Source organism: Diadema antillarum, unplaced genomic scaffold, assembly GCF_040938485.1.
Source record: "Diadema antillarum isolate AM-2024a unplaced genomic scaffold, OU_Dant_1.0 seq00000980_RagTag, whole genome shotgun sequence".
Taxonomy (NCBI): Eukaryota; Metazoa; Echinodermata; class Echinoidea; order Diadematoida; family Diadematidae; genus Diadema; species Diadema antillarum.
In genome coordinates, this window is record NW_027271820.1 from 424,591 (window position 1) to 440,925 (window position 16,335).

Here is a 16,335-nt window from a genome sequence, read left to right on the forward strand (position 1 = left end):
AGAAGACAAAGAACAATTTTAACTTCAACAATGACCTTTGACCCTTGACCTTATATGTGCAATCGTGAGTTGATTGGAACAGATTTTATCCACTTATTTATGCATGTGCAAAGTTTAAGCTGGGTACCTCTTAAAGCGGTTCCATAGTTATATTTTTCCCCATATTATTATTGCTTATAAGAGACAAATGGAAGACATTTTCATGCATTTAACACAATGGCATATACATATGCACATTATAACTCCATGTCTACACACAGACGTGCACACAAACAGATGCACACACATGATGAATTTGTATAGTGACGAGGGACATTATACAGGGTAGACAACTACATTTCCGTAGGCAATACGGACTAAAAGCTGAAAAAAGTAACAAAATTCTCTTATCTATCGCTTTTACCATACCATTACTATAACAGCCTATCCTGTCTATGATTCAAAAGAACGACCCAATTCTATCACACAAAATGACCTCTCCACAATTAATGTAAATGTTAATTGTGATAATAATATAAATGTACTAATTTATATATACAATGTTGCCTGCCAATAACAATGAAATAGAATATTATTGGACAAATAAAAAAAGCTATGAAGGGTTTTTGTTGTTGTTATTTCTTAAGTTTACTCGAAATGACCTTCCATGGTCGCATCCAACGCACCCCCCCCCCCCCCCGCCTTGGTGACACCCATGACAGATTACTTCCTGATTATGTAAAAGTGATTCTACCGGCAATGACTTCTACCAATAACCAAAGTCAGATAACAAATGTAAATATTCTTTATGCAATCACTAGATCCAGCGATTGGTTTTGTCCGGAATGTCAACCTCAAAAAGTATTCTTCACTCGATTTTACATCTGCCCTGTCTGAATTCCCTTACTGTACGACATGTTAAGAATGAGGTAAGTTCGGGGAAAAAAATCAAAAGGAAATTGGGTTTCTTTTGAAACCGTGAAATCCGTCTGTAATAAGATAGCTTTTCGGTCCTACATTGTATGAATGTAATTGGTTCACTGATACTGTATCCACACGAGCACATGCAGGTTTATAAATGTTACTCCTGAGAATTATTACACCCATAAAGGGAAAAAATGAGTGTTTAACTCAATCTCACTCTTTTCTATTTTGCAAAAAGCCGATGATTTAGTGTCCTGAAAATGTTTGCAAGGGGAAGCGAAATAGAGAGACGGAGATTAAGATGGCTCTTCTCATTGTCCGTCCACAGTATATATACACGATGTCACTTTATAGGATGTGCATCTAGTCCGTCTGGATACGTAATCATGCTTCAATTTCGGCACTAATCATGTTAATGGGTGCCTGCCTTAACCTAAAGAATGACCAAAAAAAGAAAGAAGAGATTATTGTTAAATGTTTTTAAGCTTAATTTCGTGATTACCAGAAAAATTAATAAGTTGTACACATTTACTAATGTAATATTTGTGTGTACTTGAATTGTGTTTGTGCATGTAATCATGCTGCCAATGTTTCCTATATCATTATGATGGGTGCAAATGTGAATTGTTTTATGTATATCGTAATTTTGATTAGCCCAGCATTTCTTTATATCACGCTGGTAACTTTTCGAGATGTTTTTGCGTCTACCTGTTGCTGTTTCCTTTTCCTCTCTCCCCCTAAGCGCATTTTTCGACGTTGTTTGTGCTATTTGATATTGTTGATCTCATACAGTAATTGTTCAATAGATATTCACTAAACGTCTTTGTTTCATCTTGATTTGTTCTAATCAAAGAATCAGATTTTTTTTTCTTTCTTAATCTGGTCTTCAGCTTTCCACGTCACATGATGGAAACAACCGGGAAGAAGCTGGAAATGAGGTTTGTTCGAGAGATTCGCACTGTCTCAAAAATAATTTCGTTCTAAACGTATTTTATTGTTGCTTTAGTATGCCGTATCAAAGATAAAGAAAGTAGATGTATTTGAATGACATGACATGCTGGTGTGCAAAGGGTGCACCAGTGGTGGATATGGAATGGGATCACAAACAAGCAGTCATTTCACTAACGAAACACCACTCTTAAGATATACTACGCGAACACAGTGCAGAACCATAGCGCAACCCACTGCTCTCCAGTAATGAAATGGCCTGATTTCTTATTTGTGTCAGTAGCACGATCTTATATTATTAAGTCACAGAACGAACAAAAAAAAAAGAAAAGAAAAAGACTTTCATATCGCAAGCTTGTATGTGGATCTCAATAATACTTCATTCATAGTGTTGGTGGAATAGAATTAATGCTGATATTTAGTCATGCAGGCCCGTAACGGGGAGGGGGAGGGGGGTTCAGGGGGTTTGAACAGCCCCCCCCCCCCCTCCAGGCTAGCGAACAGGGTCCGCTTGAACAACAACAACAAAAATACCCCTCCCAGAGTGAGACCCTCTCCCGCTTGGTTGCTTAACTCCCTCAGAAAGGACCCCCCCCCCTTCCCATTTAAAAAAAAAATCCTATAGTTAGGGCCTGTCATGGTCATTTTATCGGAAAATATTTTCTTAAGTAGTCGATCGGGAGGGGAGCTAAAAGCGCTGATGGGTTAGAATTTGGAAGGCGGTGTCCCTATAATTTCTCATAGTTCGACCTTTTTTTACTGCTGTTAGATTTCTGTACATTTTAAGGTATTTTAACATAGGAAAAATCCTAAACTACGAAGTCAGTTGCATCTGAAAAAATGTTTCTTGTTTTAATACAGATTAGCCAGTAAAATACACACAAAAAAAAGTGGTGAAATCAGGCAACCCGAATGAAATACTGTCTAAATTCAAATTGACGTAGAACGATATGTGTTGAAATCAGTGTATTTGGTGTTTATTTGTGCGTAATGTTAAGACTTCATGACAGCAGTTAATGGCTGACGGAATAGGCAGAGTTTAAAAAAAAAAAAGGGTCAGAAAATGATGATACCAGTGGTGTACAATAAGAATTACTTTTACACGAAGAATCGCTCTGATGGCAGTGGTGAAAATGTCTGTTACTTGTGTGTGTGTTTGTGTGTGTGTGTGTGTGTGTGTGTGTGTGTTTGTATGTGTGTGTGTGTGTGTGTGTTTGTATGTATGTGTGTGTGATATTCAGAATCCATTTTTATTTGTCTACCAACGATTTGCTATGATTAGAATGTATAAGGGACCTGTAACCGTTTATATATTTTGATGAATAAAGAATTTGTTTTTAGCTCACTGATGAGTGACACAGCAGGGAGTGTGAATATTCCTGTCTTCTTCTCCGCTTCATGCCTCTACAGAGTGGTTCTGTCAGGAGTCCCATTGTCCATCTCGGTGTAGATGTCAAATCCCTGTCACTGCTCAAGCAGCTAAACGTGGTCTCCCTGTGCCCAAATGTGGTGAAGGTCTCTGTTTACATCGAATGTGACCAGCCTACCTTTCCTTCAGACGTGGACAAGGCGTGGCCACTCTATTCGCACAATGTGGAGATAAACCTACAGGGCAACGTATCGCTAGTAGCAAGTGACGATCAATTTCGCCAGTCACTGCTAGCATCACCTACAGTAACTAGACTGTCTGTAACAGATGAGTCTTTGGGGGATGAAAAGGCCAAGGAGTTGATCAGATCTGCGGGCTCTTACCCTCATCTCAAGAATATTTCGTGAGTTTATATGAAGCCCGGCATTTCAACGTTATGTTTGACTTCTAGTGTTTTTAAAAAGTCGTAATGCCCTGCAAGCCGTCTCAATCCTAACAAACTGACATCAGTGGATATTAACTATATGTATGATAAGAGCGCTCTGACACCTTTCATATCTGTGTCCTGTTTTATAAAGAGTTACGATGAATCTTACTTTCAATCTCTATGGAACAGGCCTTTGGTTTCTGTATTTTGCATAAATCACGACGACAAAGATTTTTTGGTTAATTGATTTTGAATCCAATATGTCACACTACTAGGAGGAGAAAAGGAAGAAAATGTGTGTTATTGTCTCACTGGGATGTGATTTAGTTGTCTGGAGCCTAAGTAATACAAACTGTGCTTTCCTCTTTGTTTCTTAGGACTACTACCATTAGTTACCATTTGTTGCAAAGTTGTTAGAGTATCTTTATTCCAATTATTTTTTGGTACGTCAAAAAGACAAAAAGTAATGACTGTAACTCAACTTTCTTTGTTTTGTATTTTTGAAAACACAGTGGAAATAAATCAAAATCAAATCAAATCGATGTAAAAAGTCCAAACTCATATCACATCCTTACATTTCTTTCCATGTATTGATGGAATCATACGGAAGTCAGAAGTCTTATAAATACAAGTGTTCTTTTCACCGAGAGCTATGGTCTATATAGGGGAGGAGAGAAACATAGTTACATGATTAGGCCTATACAGGAATAAAATGACAGCGGGAGTGACTATGCTTGTGTGATACATATAGGGCAAGCAAAACAGTTAATAGAGATTGTCAGTAATATCTAGCCGGTGAGACACTGTCTGACTTCATATTCACTACATCAGCCAGATTCATGAACACATTGGTCTTTCATCCAGGCTGATCAGATGTCGGACTTCACAGGATCTGGACCCGTTCTGTGCAGCAGTCAACGCAGAAGGGAAACTCGTCCTTACCATTGAGCATGCGATGCCAAGTATGTATTCGAATTACACAGTATCATGACTAATCTAATTCTGTATGACTTGTATAAACCATCTTAAAAGCTTTTTGCCACCATCATAAGCCTGCCCTTCTAATGGTGTGTTTTACCATTACTTTATGCCCCTTTCTGTGCATATAAATGACCTTTATGTGCCGTTTTTAGGGGTTTTAAAAATAACCTTAGTAAATTTGAGTTATTACTATTAATTATTCATAACTTTGTGCTCATCATCAGTCATGGGAATAGTTCATGAAGCATCCATTTGATGATTTGATTTTGTAGAAATCTCTGGATGTTAGTTGTCATGTCAAATATGTCATAAACTTTCCGCAGATTATTATTATCGGGCTCTTTTTAGACATAAGAATTCATTGATTGACAAATTTACCTTCATTGACGTATCTATACACCGATTATGGAGTGTTTAGGTAGTAATAGCAATGACCAAAAAAAAAAAAAATCATGGAGATGATACAGTCGGATAGAATTTGAACCCACGACTTTCTGAGTGCTAGACAGACATCATATCCACGATTTACTAAACTAACGATCTTTCGCCCGGTAGCTGGTGGTGGTTCTGCTCACTTATAGTCAGGTTGCTTAACGTCAATTTTTTATCCCCCCCCCCCAAAAAAAACAAAACAAAACAAAACAAAACAAAAAACGAAAACAAAAAACAAAAAACAAAAAACAAAAAACAAAAAACAAAACAAAACAAAACAAAAAAACAAATTTGGAGAGATGATCCTTAATAGCCTGCTCAGTGATAGTAGAGTAGGAGCCCTCCTATATATTTGTTTGTTTGTTTGTTTGTTTGTTTGTTTGTTTGTTTGTTTGTTTGTTTTTTAATGGTATTGTCATTTACTGGTTCTGGTTCTGGTATCACAGTGACTAACACTGCATTCATTATTATGAGGGAGCATAGTAAAAAAAAAAAAAAGAAGTTCAGATTTGCTGTAATTTTGATGATCAGAAAAACATTTGGAACATGGAGGTGATTGAATAAATTACAAATTCATTACTTAAAAATGTTGTTGAGGTGCCGAACCGTGACGTGCTATTTCCAGTTCACAGTTGTATAAATCAGCTGTAAATAATTACAGGCGCTGCGGAACTTTTTTTTTATGTATTGTGTATAATAATTGAAAATGAATGGCCTTTCTGCAATGAATGAATAAATAAATAAATAAATAAATAAAGTCAATACGTGTACCACTCCCGAGTTCATGGCTGCAATGTTTTAATGGACATGCAAGAATTATGTTTAGTGCATTTTTGGGACAACACACAAGCCGGTGGAGGACGTGGGAGGGTCCCCCTCCCTTTCTATACGAGAGAGCTTTAGCATTATTTCTAGACGTGAAATTCAACGGTCTGGTGCAGCGTTATGGTGGAATTTTTTTAATTTTCCGTTAAAAAGAGTATGACAATACCTTAGTTACATGAATCATCTAAATCGCTTGAAAGCGGAAAAAACATAACTCTGTAATTGTAATGTAAATTTCTGATAAATACCGACCAACTTTTTTTTTTTGAAAATGTAATAGGTGAACACACCGACCGAGCTGAGGGTGGGGTGAGATGTGGTCGAAACTATCCTTTTGCTTGCTCATTTTTAGAAATGAAATTCAACAATCTAGTGCACACTTCTGTTCAAATACGTAGAAAAAGTTTTGAGAAGTAAGTCCTTACCTGTGATATTTCTGTTTGTGAAATTTTTACCCCTGACTTTTTTACGTTGAACCTGCCAGTATTGCAATGGGTATAGCTGCAGATGCGATTTGAATGAAACAGAATGTTAATGAAATTTCATAGAACTGTGTTTTAGTGTGTCCAGTATCAGAGACTATTCAAATGAAGCTATTACAGATGAAAACAACTATTCTGAAATGAATGAAAGGAATGCAAAGATATCTTTTATAATGCATGCGAAGCCTGTCACGTTTTATAACACTCCTAACCATTATCATTGCCTGAATTTAAAGTTGCAGAAGATGATCGCTGGCATCAGCTATAAAGACCTCAACGGAGTCTTATGGAGATCGGTTGTGTACACGAGGAACATGCCATGTGAACATTGGGGAGATGCCAACTTTGACAATCGTGGATGCGACGCCGGCCAGAATCTTATGGTCTATTATATAAAGTTTTCACGTGTTTCCGTTATATCTTAAAACTTGAATGTGTTCCTCGAATCTGAAATGTATCAGTAACATGATAACTCTGATCATTTTCTTTTGTTACGTAGTGCAATCGTGTCATATATATATCCATCTTCCAATGTACGTATTATCGCACGTTTACAGTTATTCATTTGTTTCATACATGATTGTAACAATGTCAACAAGAAAGGTAATCAAGCTATCCTATTTGTTGCATGATGTCAATGTCGATGTGCAAGTCGCACCCAATCCTATGGCTCCTCTTGACAGGATGTCAAAAAGGAATTTGAGAAAGATGCCAAGACCCACTGGCTGATAAAATGTGATGGTTTGATCGTAAATCATTCCTCCCAAGACAAGTCAAGACTCTGCGTTCGGCTTTCCTACGATGGTGTTGGATGTAGAGTCCCACCACCCAACACCTCTGTGCTTTTCAGCTACATTTTTATGATGTTGTTATGATGTTATTTATGATTTTTTTTCTTTTTTTTTTCTAATTGTTTCTTTTAGACGCTCAGCGCTTAGAAACATTGTGATGAGGGCTTTATGAATGATATTTATTATTTATTATTCTTTAAGACATGTTCATTGCATTCAGAGGAAATTGACTTCAATCATGCTTTTTGAAAATTTTAATTCGATTGGGTTTAAGTATCAACTGTTTATTGTGTTCTCCTTGTTCTGACAAATTGAAATTGGATCAAAGTATTAATGCCACTGATCATTGCAAATCAGCACGTGTATATCACATTTCTAGCTTCACTTTGCAATGAGTTATTCATGGTTTAACTATTTTATGCGAGGCCTCAAAAGTCACACAATTTGGAGGAGACAAAAAAAGTCGAAACTTCATGTTTTGAAATTGAGTAAGTGCAGTCATAACACTTATCGTAGGAAAGAGAGTTTATCAATGAATTCTCTGTCTACCTGAATCTAGGAAAAGTTATGCTGCTTGGACACTAGACGAGGCATTGTGTTAGCAAATATACAATGGGTGAGTGATTTGTATTGGGTATCATAGGCCTATGTTTCATAATGCATACTATCTCATAAAGATAAAGGGATGTACGATTGTGTCTGGATATACAGTAAGTAAGTTTGAGAGAGAACAGTTTGGACTTTTTAACGTCCTTTGTGTCATGCTTGAAATTTAGTTGGCAGCTTATTTACGGGATTATCTTTCACTTCGCATAGCGGTTGATATTTGCTGGGGCTTTCATGAGATATATCAAGGAATATTAGGTGTTTTAAATCAACCACTTCATGTTGACTCTTTCTGCCTGGGTCTCATGTGTGGAGTAGACATTGAAGGTATAGTTCTGCCAAGTATTAAGATTTATCTTCGAAGTAGCCAGCATTGGCAGTATACATACGCAATGATATACTTTACACAAGTTAATGTAGATAAAATATAAAAATTGGATTGGAAGGATTGCAATCAATGTATAGTCGATACTTCTCAACATGTAACTTTTTTTTCCTGCAGAATGCTTTTTTTTTAACCACCTTTATTAAGTCTTATGTTTATAATTGTATGTACATAGAGAATCCAGTATAATGTATCATGTGTTTGCGATAGCTTCTACTGTATTTATTATTGGGGTGAATGGATGCCGATAATGATTGCCTTCATTCACTGGTACTCTTTTATTCCACTGCTTTCAAGAAAGCCCACTCCCTTCCCGCTCTTTTACAGGGAAAGCTTGAGTGATACATTATGATGAAATTAGAAAATCAGTTTCTTCTTTATATTGGGGTATGGTCTTATGAATTTGAGGGTATGATAGTTCAAATATCGGGGGGGGGGTTCTTCATCGATGTCTCTTGCGCGTTTTCTTTCCTGTGCAGATACGACTAAGTAGTTGCTGTTCATTATTTATATGACATGTCTGAGTGTGAAGTAAAAGAAAATGTTGTATTATGTTCAAGATACCTCTTACTTTCTTAAGTATGCTTTCCACAAAATAATTACCAAAGAATGTATTTCTAAAATGAAGTGTATGTAAATTGCGAACGAAAATAATTTGGAAATTGTGAACTGCAGCTTCTGTGAAAATACAGTAACGCCTACTGGATTCCATGCATGTTATTATACATAATGAAAATATGTTTTGCCTATAGGATAATCTAAATAGCTTATTATGATGTTGATGTAAGGCATAAGGCATTCAGTATGGTTCATACTGAAAGCAAACTATGCCAATAAAATGGCTATTGGCTACATTATCAGTGAAAGGTGAACTCAATATACACGAGTGATGATTACCGCACCATTTGTTACGAGTTTTACGTATATATAGTGTATGCATTTTGTAAGTGATATATTACTTTGTGTAAATACGTGAAATATCAACCTCAGTACAATGTATTTTTTCACCTATAATATTGCTTGCATAAATGTAGTTTGTTTTCAACTTGTATCATTCCCCATCTATTTGAAGTCAAGGAATCGGTTTTGTATTTTTAATCAATGTGTTTGTATGTGCTTTGATACTTTATGAAAGTACACCTGTATCTAACATATCCACGTCGGCCTATTCATGTATGTTTGTTGGGTTTTTTTTTCTGTTTACTTGATTTACTTGCGTAATCGTAGGTTGTTTTCAACATTTATCATTCTCCTCTCTGTGAAGATGAGAGAAGTGTGGTATAGATGTGTATGACAGTATATAGGCAACTCAAGTTGAGTTCACCGTGACTCCAATGTAGCAAGTTGTTCTTGTTGTTGTTGTTGTTTTCATTTGGACACAGCTTAGCGTCTGGTAATCCGGGCATTTTCACTTATAATGATTTTACGCTATGGAATGGATTTGGTAAATCAGCTGAGGTCCGTAGAATAGAATGAGTGACTGGATAGAGATGATGGGAATCTAAAAAGTATATGAATCGAAAGATTCTGATGCTGAGTTTGTCTGGGAGAAATCAGTGTTCTGTTTCTAGTGTTCATGAAGTATTTCGTTTCGATTAGATTGCATTGGGTAATTCTGACAATGTTTTTCTTAATCACTTTTTTTTTACTATTTGAAAGAAAAACCGAAATTGATTCGTGAAATCCTTGTCTCCTTCCCCAAATGGGAATAAGAAGATATGTTTCATTAAGTAGGTGTATTGTATTTTTTGATAGATGTTCATGAATTATTATGCATTTACAGAGTATGTATGTTAAGTTTCCACGAATGTAAAACAGTGCATGTCATTTAATGAATTTGATTTAACATGTAATTGTGTCTCTTGTTGCAGCTGCTGTTGTACATGTTCTTGCAATTTGTAAAAGTGCAGTGTATTTTTACCGTAGTGTATCTGTCATTTTGGTTTATCTGAACTATCCAGTGTAATATCCCATTTATATATCACTACCGGTGTGGCCTGCTACTGGCTGCATGAGGAGACTGTATTTCTTTTACTCCTTCTCTCTTAAAGACAAGTGGAGAGTGTGGTAAAAGGTAATAGATAAAATGACCAGTATCTCTGTGGGATAAGGCACGACCATGGAAGAGTCCACCATAGCTGCATTTAACATGAAAAGAAAAAATTAGGCGTTTCTTTGATAACTAGCCGCAGTTATACATTATAGCTTTCCGTTTTATCCATATACTTTTGTTTATAACCAGTTATCAGTAAGAAAAGTGGTGTTTGATATTGAGTTGAACAAAATAAAGTTTTGATGGAAGTGACAGCATAGAAACAATGTTAGTCTGAAAGGTCTCTAGACTGGTAAAGACGGATACTTACGTCAGCTGGACGAAATCAGTGAAGAAATTTTCTCTTTTTATTTCTATTTTTTTACTTTGCGTAATTCTCCTTTGATGAAGGATGGTGTGAGGTGTTTGCTTTGTCGTGAAGGAAAAATTATACTACAGTGTATATGGAGAACCGGGCAGGCTCCTTTAAGAGCTCTTGGAATGTACAAACAATTCCATTTGCGCACGTAGCAAACGTGTGTTTTGTAGCTTTAGTTATGTCCGTTTATATAACACATAGCCAAGAAACAGACACACTGGTACACATAGCCTGTCTTATGTATTAATAGTGTACAAGTTTGTGTAGATATAAAGTTTGAATTGACAGAATCGCTTAATGTATAATATGGCAATAAATCAATTTGGTGCTGCAGAGCATGAATAAGGTGTGTGGAACATTTTTTACGACAAGGATTTATATCCATGATTATAAGTCATATTTGATGTGATAAAGGATTCCTCAGTCGATCTGAATCTCTGAAACATTATGCTGTTTAGACGAGACATTGTCTCATCATATATCCCATATGATATGTTATACAGATAGGGGATACGATGGTATCTGGATTTACAGTAAGTTTCAGACAGAACACATTGGATGTTTTAACTTCATTTGCGTCATGCTTGAAATTCACTTGGCAGCTTATTTACATGTTTATTTTTCAGGCTGTAAGTAGGCTAGCTCTAGTTATCTTTTTTATTCGTGTTTTTATTATATATATTGATGAATAATGAGTGCCACATGCATCGCAGCCACTTGATGTTGATCCTTCTAGTCGTGCTCCGATGTGTCGACTATATGCGTTATGAGTAGTTCTATGCTTGGCATGTTCGACAGTTTACATTCACAATGATTACACATGGTAGAAGTTATGATGTCACTTTGTAACATTGGAATGAATGCAATTTCAAATACTTCCAAATCTGTAACTTCATTTGTACAGAAATGCTTATCTATATACTATTATATTGTCATATGTAAGGAGAAAGAATCCAGTATGATACATCGTGTGTCTACTACAGGTACTACTATGTGTGTCAATTGTGTGAATGAATGCGAATAATGTTTGCCTTCGTTCATTGATGTTACTTTATTTCACTACTTCAAGATAACTCACTCTCTTCCGGTTGTTTATCAGGTACACAGTGTATCTTATACATTGTGATGACATTGGAAATCAGTTTACAATGTTCTGTCGTTGTGCAGAACAGTCTATGACATTATTTGAAGGTATAGTTCATGTTTGTTCTATAATGATGACTCTTCGCATGTTTTGTTTTCTTGTACAGATACGACTGAATATGAATATGAGGTAGAAGACAATGTTGTATTATAATCAAGATATTTCGTTATATTTAGTTCCACAAAACACTTACTAAACAATGTATTTTACATCGTAAAGCGTATGTTAGCTGCATGTGAACGAAATTTATGAATTGTGAGTTGCAGATTCGGTGAAAATACTTACGAAGGTGGCAAATACAGACTAATTATAGCCCTGTGAATTCCACATTATGATTCTTATAAATTGTAAATATGCTGTTCCTAGGATAACTCGAATAGCCCGTTTATCTACATGAAATCTATGTACTGCATCAAGTATGGGTCAAAACTGAAAACGTTCAATACCAGAATTTAGTGCATTGACTACTAAGTCATATCAATCAAAGGCGAACTCGAAATACGCCTTTTTGTACTGTGTTGTATCACTTTGTAATGTTTATGAAATATCAACTGCAGGCCAATATCTATTTCCTACCTCATATTGCTTTTTTGAGGACATATAGATGGTTTGTGATTAAACTTGTATATCACTTCCCCTCTCTTTAAAGACAATCGGGAAGTTGCATTACAAGCATGAAAAGTCTTGTTTTGCAGTGAGGCGAGTGAGAGAAATACATTGATAGAAGTGACAGACCAGAAACAGTATAGATTTGAAAGACTTGTGGATTGCATGAATTAGTAGACTGATACTGACTTCAGCTGACGGAAATCAGAAAAGTGATGTTCACTTTTACATTTGTTGTTGTTTTGGTTTGCCTATCTCTCCCCATTTTTGACGCAATTTGATGAGATGTGTTTGCTTTGTAAAAAGAAAAATAAAACACTGTTGGGATGGAGAACCGCTAAATCTCCTTTCGATCATGGAATGTTCAAATTTTACAGCATAGTTCACCTGGAATATACAATCAGTACATTTCGCAAACTTACCAAAAAATGTATGTGGTACCTCTTGCTATTTTTATACATACACAAGATTCAAAAACATCGGTGCAAAAGCTTATGGAGCCACTAGCTTAAGATTAAACATATGAGGATATACTAGTAAAGTTCATATATCTAAAATGGTAGCATAGTAATGAATCAAGTTAGGGTCTACACGTAAGAGCATAGACATGATAGAGAAAGACGTAGTGTTTGAAGAACTTCATTTTATATCTTATAATAAAGTCTGCAAATATATGTGTTGTATTATAAATACATTATGTATGTGATTATTTCAAAGGCAGACGATATTTTCTTAGCTTGGAAAAGACACCCTCGCACGTGTTATGTTTAAAGTTACGAGATATTGCGTTTACATAAATGTATACATAAAGATAGTGGCTCATATAATTCAAGGTTAAAAAACAAGGCGTTTACGATTATGTCATAAAAACTACAAATAATTCAACATCTGCGTTATGTTCATCGTTGGCATGCAAGAATAATAAAAAAAAAATGTTTGATGAAAGCAGCATATTTGTGTGTGTATTCCCTAGGCGTGTTGTGTGTTTATGTTTACGATATTGATATAATGTGATTATGTATTAAAGCAGCATGTGGTGCAGTTTCCCGCAGGGTGCATTGGATTGACACATCCCAGATATGATACACGTGTTACACTGACTTTTTACCAAGATTAAAGAACAATATTAAGGACCAAATAGAAACATGCAGATTTATAACAGATACTTCTAAACAACAAGGAATCCCTACTCAAATAATGGAACAGAGAGTATCCAGAGCCAACCACTCCGCAATACAATCGAACTAAATCTGCTTTAAAAAAATAAAAATAAAAAAACGAACAAATATTCATGTACAATATATGGGGAAAATTTAAAAACGGCTGGAGCAAAAACTACTCAGAGTGAAGATTTCAGATTTTAGGAGTTAATACAGTAATTATATCTCGAGGATCTCTAACACATCTGTGTGTATCTGTTGTCAACTAGTAACATCATTTTCAACATTGGGTCCTAACTCTCTAACCCTAACTCTAACCCTAAACCCTAACCCTTAACCATAGTAAGTAAGATAAAGCCAAAAGGGCGCAGCACCCAGAAATGACACCGCCCGAAAAAAAAAAAGGCGACTCTTATCTATCACGAAATCTCACGACAAAATTTGATCTACGGATACAAGACATTTAATCAATTTAATAAACGAGAAAATTAAATTCTGTAAAGAAATTTTTGAGAAATATTTTCAAAGAAGAGGAGAAGCACACTCCCATTACATAAATGAATACATGTAATAAAGAGCCCTCTACGACAAAGACGTACCCAACCCTAAGCGTAACAATAACCCTAATCTTCACTTTAACCTTGTCACTAACGATTATTTAGCCGGGGGTAATTGCCCTGAAGATACTGTCCATATCTAATAAGTTCCTATGATAAAATGTGAACTGATGTTTGAGCCTAGTGAGAAAAGTTCAAAGTATCACCAATGATACATGCTTTTAGAACTTTGGTCAAACTGAGATGACAATCACAGTGATATGCCTACGGGTCTTTATACATAACTGATACGTTACTTCTTGGTTCCTTACACCAAGTACTTCATAAGATGAATCCTTGATAAACTGCCAAGTGATATTTAGTTTTGTAAGTTTGGCTCAAAGTATAAATGCTGATACATTAACCCTATAAAGCCCAAGGGGTGGGGGGGGGGAGGGCACTCATTCCCCCGTAATCCGATTTCTACCAAATTTGGTGACTTTTCCTAAAATCTTATTGCGAACATTTTGATATATGATTTAGCTGTATTTGATGGTGATGGTTGCCATGGCAACCATAAACTGACAACCATGTCAGTCAGATTTTGCATCATTTTTCTTTTCCCATTTTATTTAACAGCATTACAGTGTATAGGTGTTTCTTGGCTGAAATTTTTTGAAGGAGCAAAATTTAAAGTAATTATTGTCCTGGAAATCTTTTCTTATTATTTCCTTTGTTTTTATGTGACGAAGGCATAAAACAACAGATATAATAGAAATAATTGAAAACAATTATATTTTCTAAAGATTGCCCTTCTATTTTGGGAAATTTTGATTCCCAGGACCTTCACCCAAGTTATGCCTCTAATATCATTAGTTTATGATCATGTTATCAATTTGCAATCTCAAAATTCCACTATTATGCAAATAATTATGATATATCATAACTATACATGTACCCATCCCAAACATTACATCTCAGGTCTCATACTGTATTCCTTTATGTTGATATGAATAGCGCCCCCATTGGGTGACCTTGAGAAATTTCAACCATAACAAATGATAAGATTCCACTTGCCTATCATTTGTGGCAAATATGAAAATGATTGATCTATAATAAGACATATATAATGGGAATAAAGTAATTATACAGAAAAATCACGTTTTAAGCATATTTCAATTTCTTTATGTTTTGGTAAATAGCGCCCTCCATGGGTGACGTTGAGAAAATTTAAATGTATGATCATGAAGAGTATGAGTTACTCTACTCATGTGCCAAATATGATGATGATACATTAAATAATTTGTTTTTTTAATTGTATAGGGGGCCATAATGTGCCCCCCCCCCCCGCCCCTTGGCCCTGCGAGGGGTAAAAAATAGCTTGGGCTTAAGAGGGTTAAAGTACTTCAGTAGAATCGAAATGACAGCTGGATATGCCCATCACTAGCCACTAGTTTTAAAAAGTTCAAAATTTTTCCGATGATACATTAAGTGTTTTACATAGACTGTAATGAAAGCTGGATATTCCTAAGGGCTTCTAGTGCGATCACCTCAAAGTATTACCGGTGATACATTTCACTCAGGGTGCGTTTATCAACTCCTTTTCTCGGCAGAAACAGGTTATTCAAACAGCTTTCAAGGAATTTTTACGAGTTGATAAACGCAAAGCTGTTTTGAAAGCCCTTTAGGAAAGCCTTTTACGAAAGGGTGCGTTTATCAACTCTCCTTTCTCGGCAGAAACAGGTTATCCAAACAGCTTTCAAGGAATTTTCACGAGTTGATAAACGCAAAGCTGTTTTGAAAGCCCTTTAGGAAAGCCTTTTCGATAGCCCGAAATTTGTGACGATCCAAACAGGTTTCCTAAACAGGTTATCAGAAACCTGTTTGTAAAAGCCTTTCGAAGTTGATAAACGCAAAGCTGTTTTGAAAGCCCTTTAGGTCGCCCTACTGCGGTTACGCAACCATGCGTTTCCAGTTTCTGAAAAGACGCGCGCCACGTAAAGTGCACACGAGTACGTGTATCACACAGGTGTACACATACAGCTGTGTGTAATGCACGCATATGCTTGGAACAAAGGTGTTTCTTTCACTAACAAGGTTTGAGAAATAGAGTAACAACAGCCTCATTCCCTTTGATCCCATGTCTCATGCCGCCACTCAGAAATATTTGAAGTATGTGCTAAACTGGAGCTGCCTCACAGATAGGAAGACAATTGATTCATGTGCCATTGTATCATGACTCGTCACTCTCAAAGGAAGATATGTCTTTATGATGGTAATTGCTTTTCGCCGTCCCTTCTTAGAAAACAAGCGGCACATTAATAGTACA

General features: G+C 35.9%; 1 protein-coding gene across 1 annotated transcript in view; it reads left to right on the plus strand.

Moving 5' to 3' along the window:
• Positions 1 to 3,627, plus strand: part of LOC139742107 (uncharacterized) — a 28,007-nt gene extending 24,380 nt beyond the window's left edge. Inside the window, exons 6-8 of the mRNA XM_071652677.1 lie at positions 801 to 908; positions 1,794 to 1,841; positions 3,262 to 3,627. Of these exons, the coding sequence (XP_071508778.1) occupies positions 801 to 908; positions 1,794 to 1,841; positions 3,262 to 3,627 (522 nt within the window). The remainder of the gene's footprint in view (positions 1 to 800; positions 909 to 1,793; positions 1,842 to 3,261) is intronic.
• Positions 3,628 to 16,335: the final 12,708 nt, after the last annotated feature.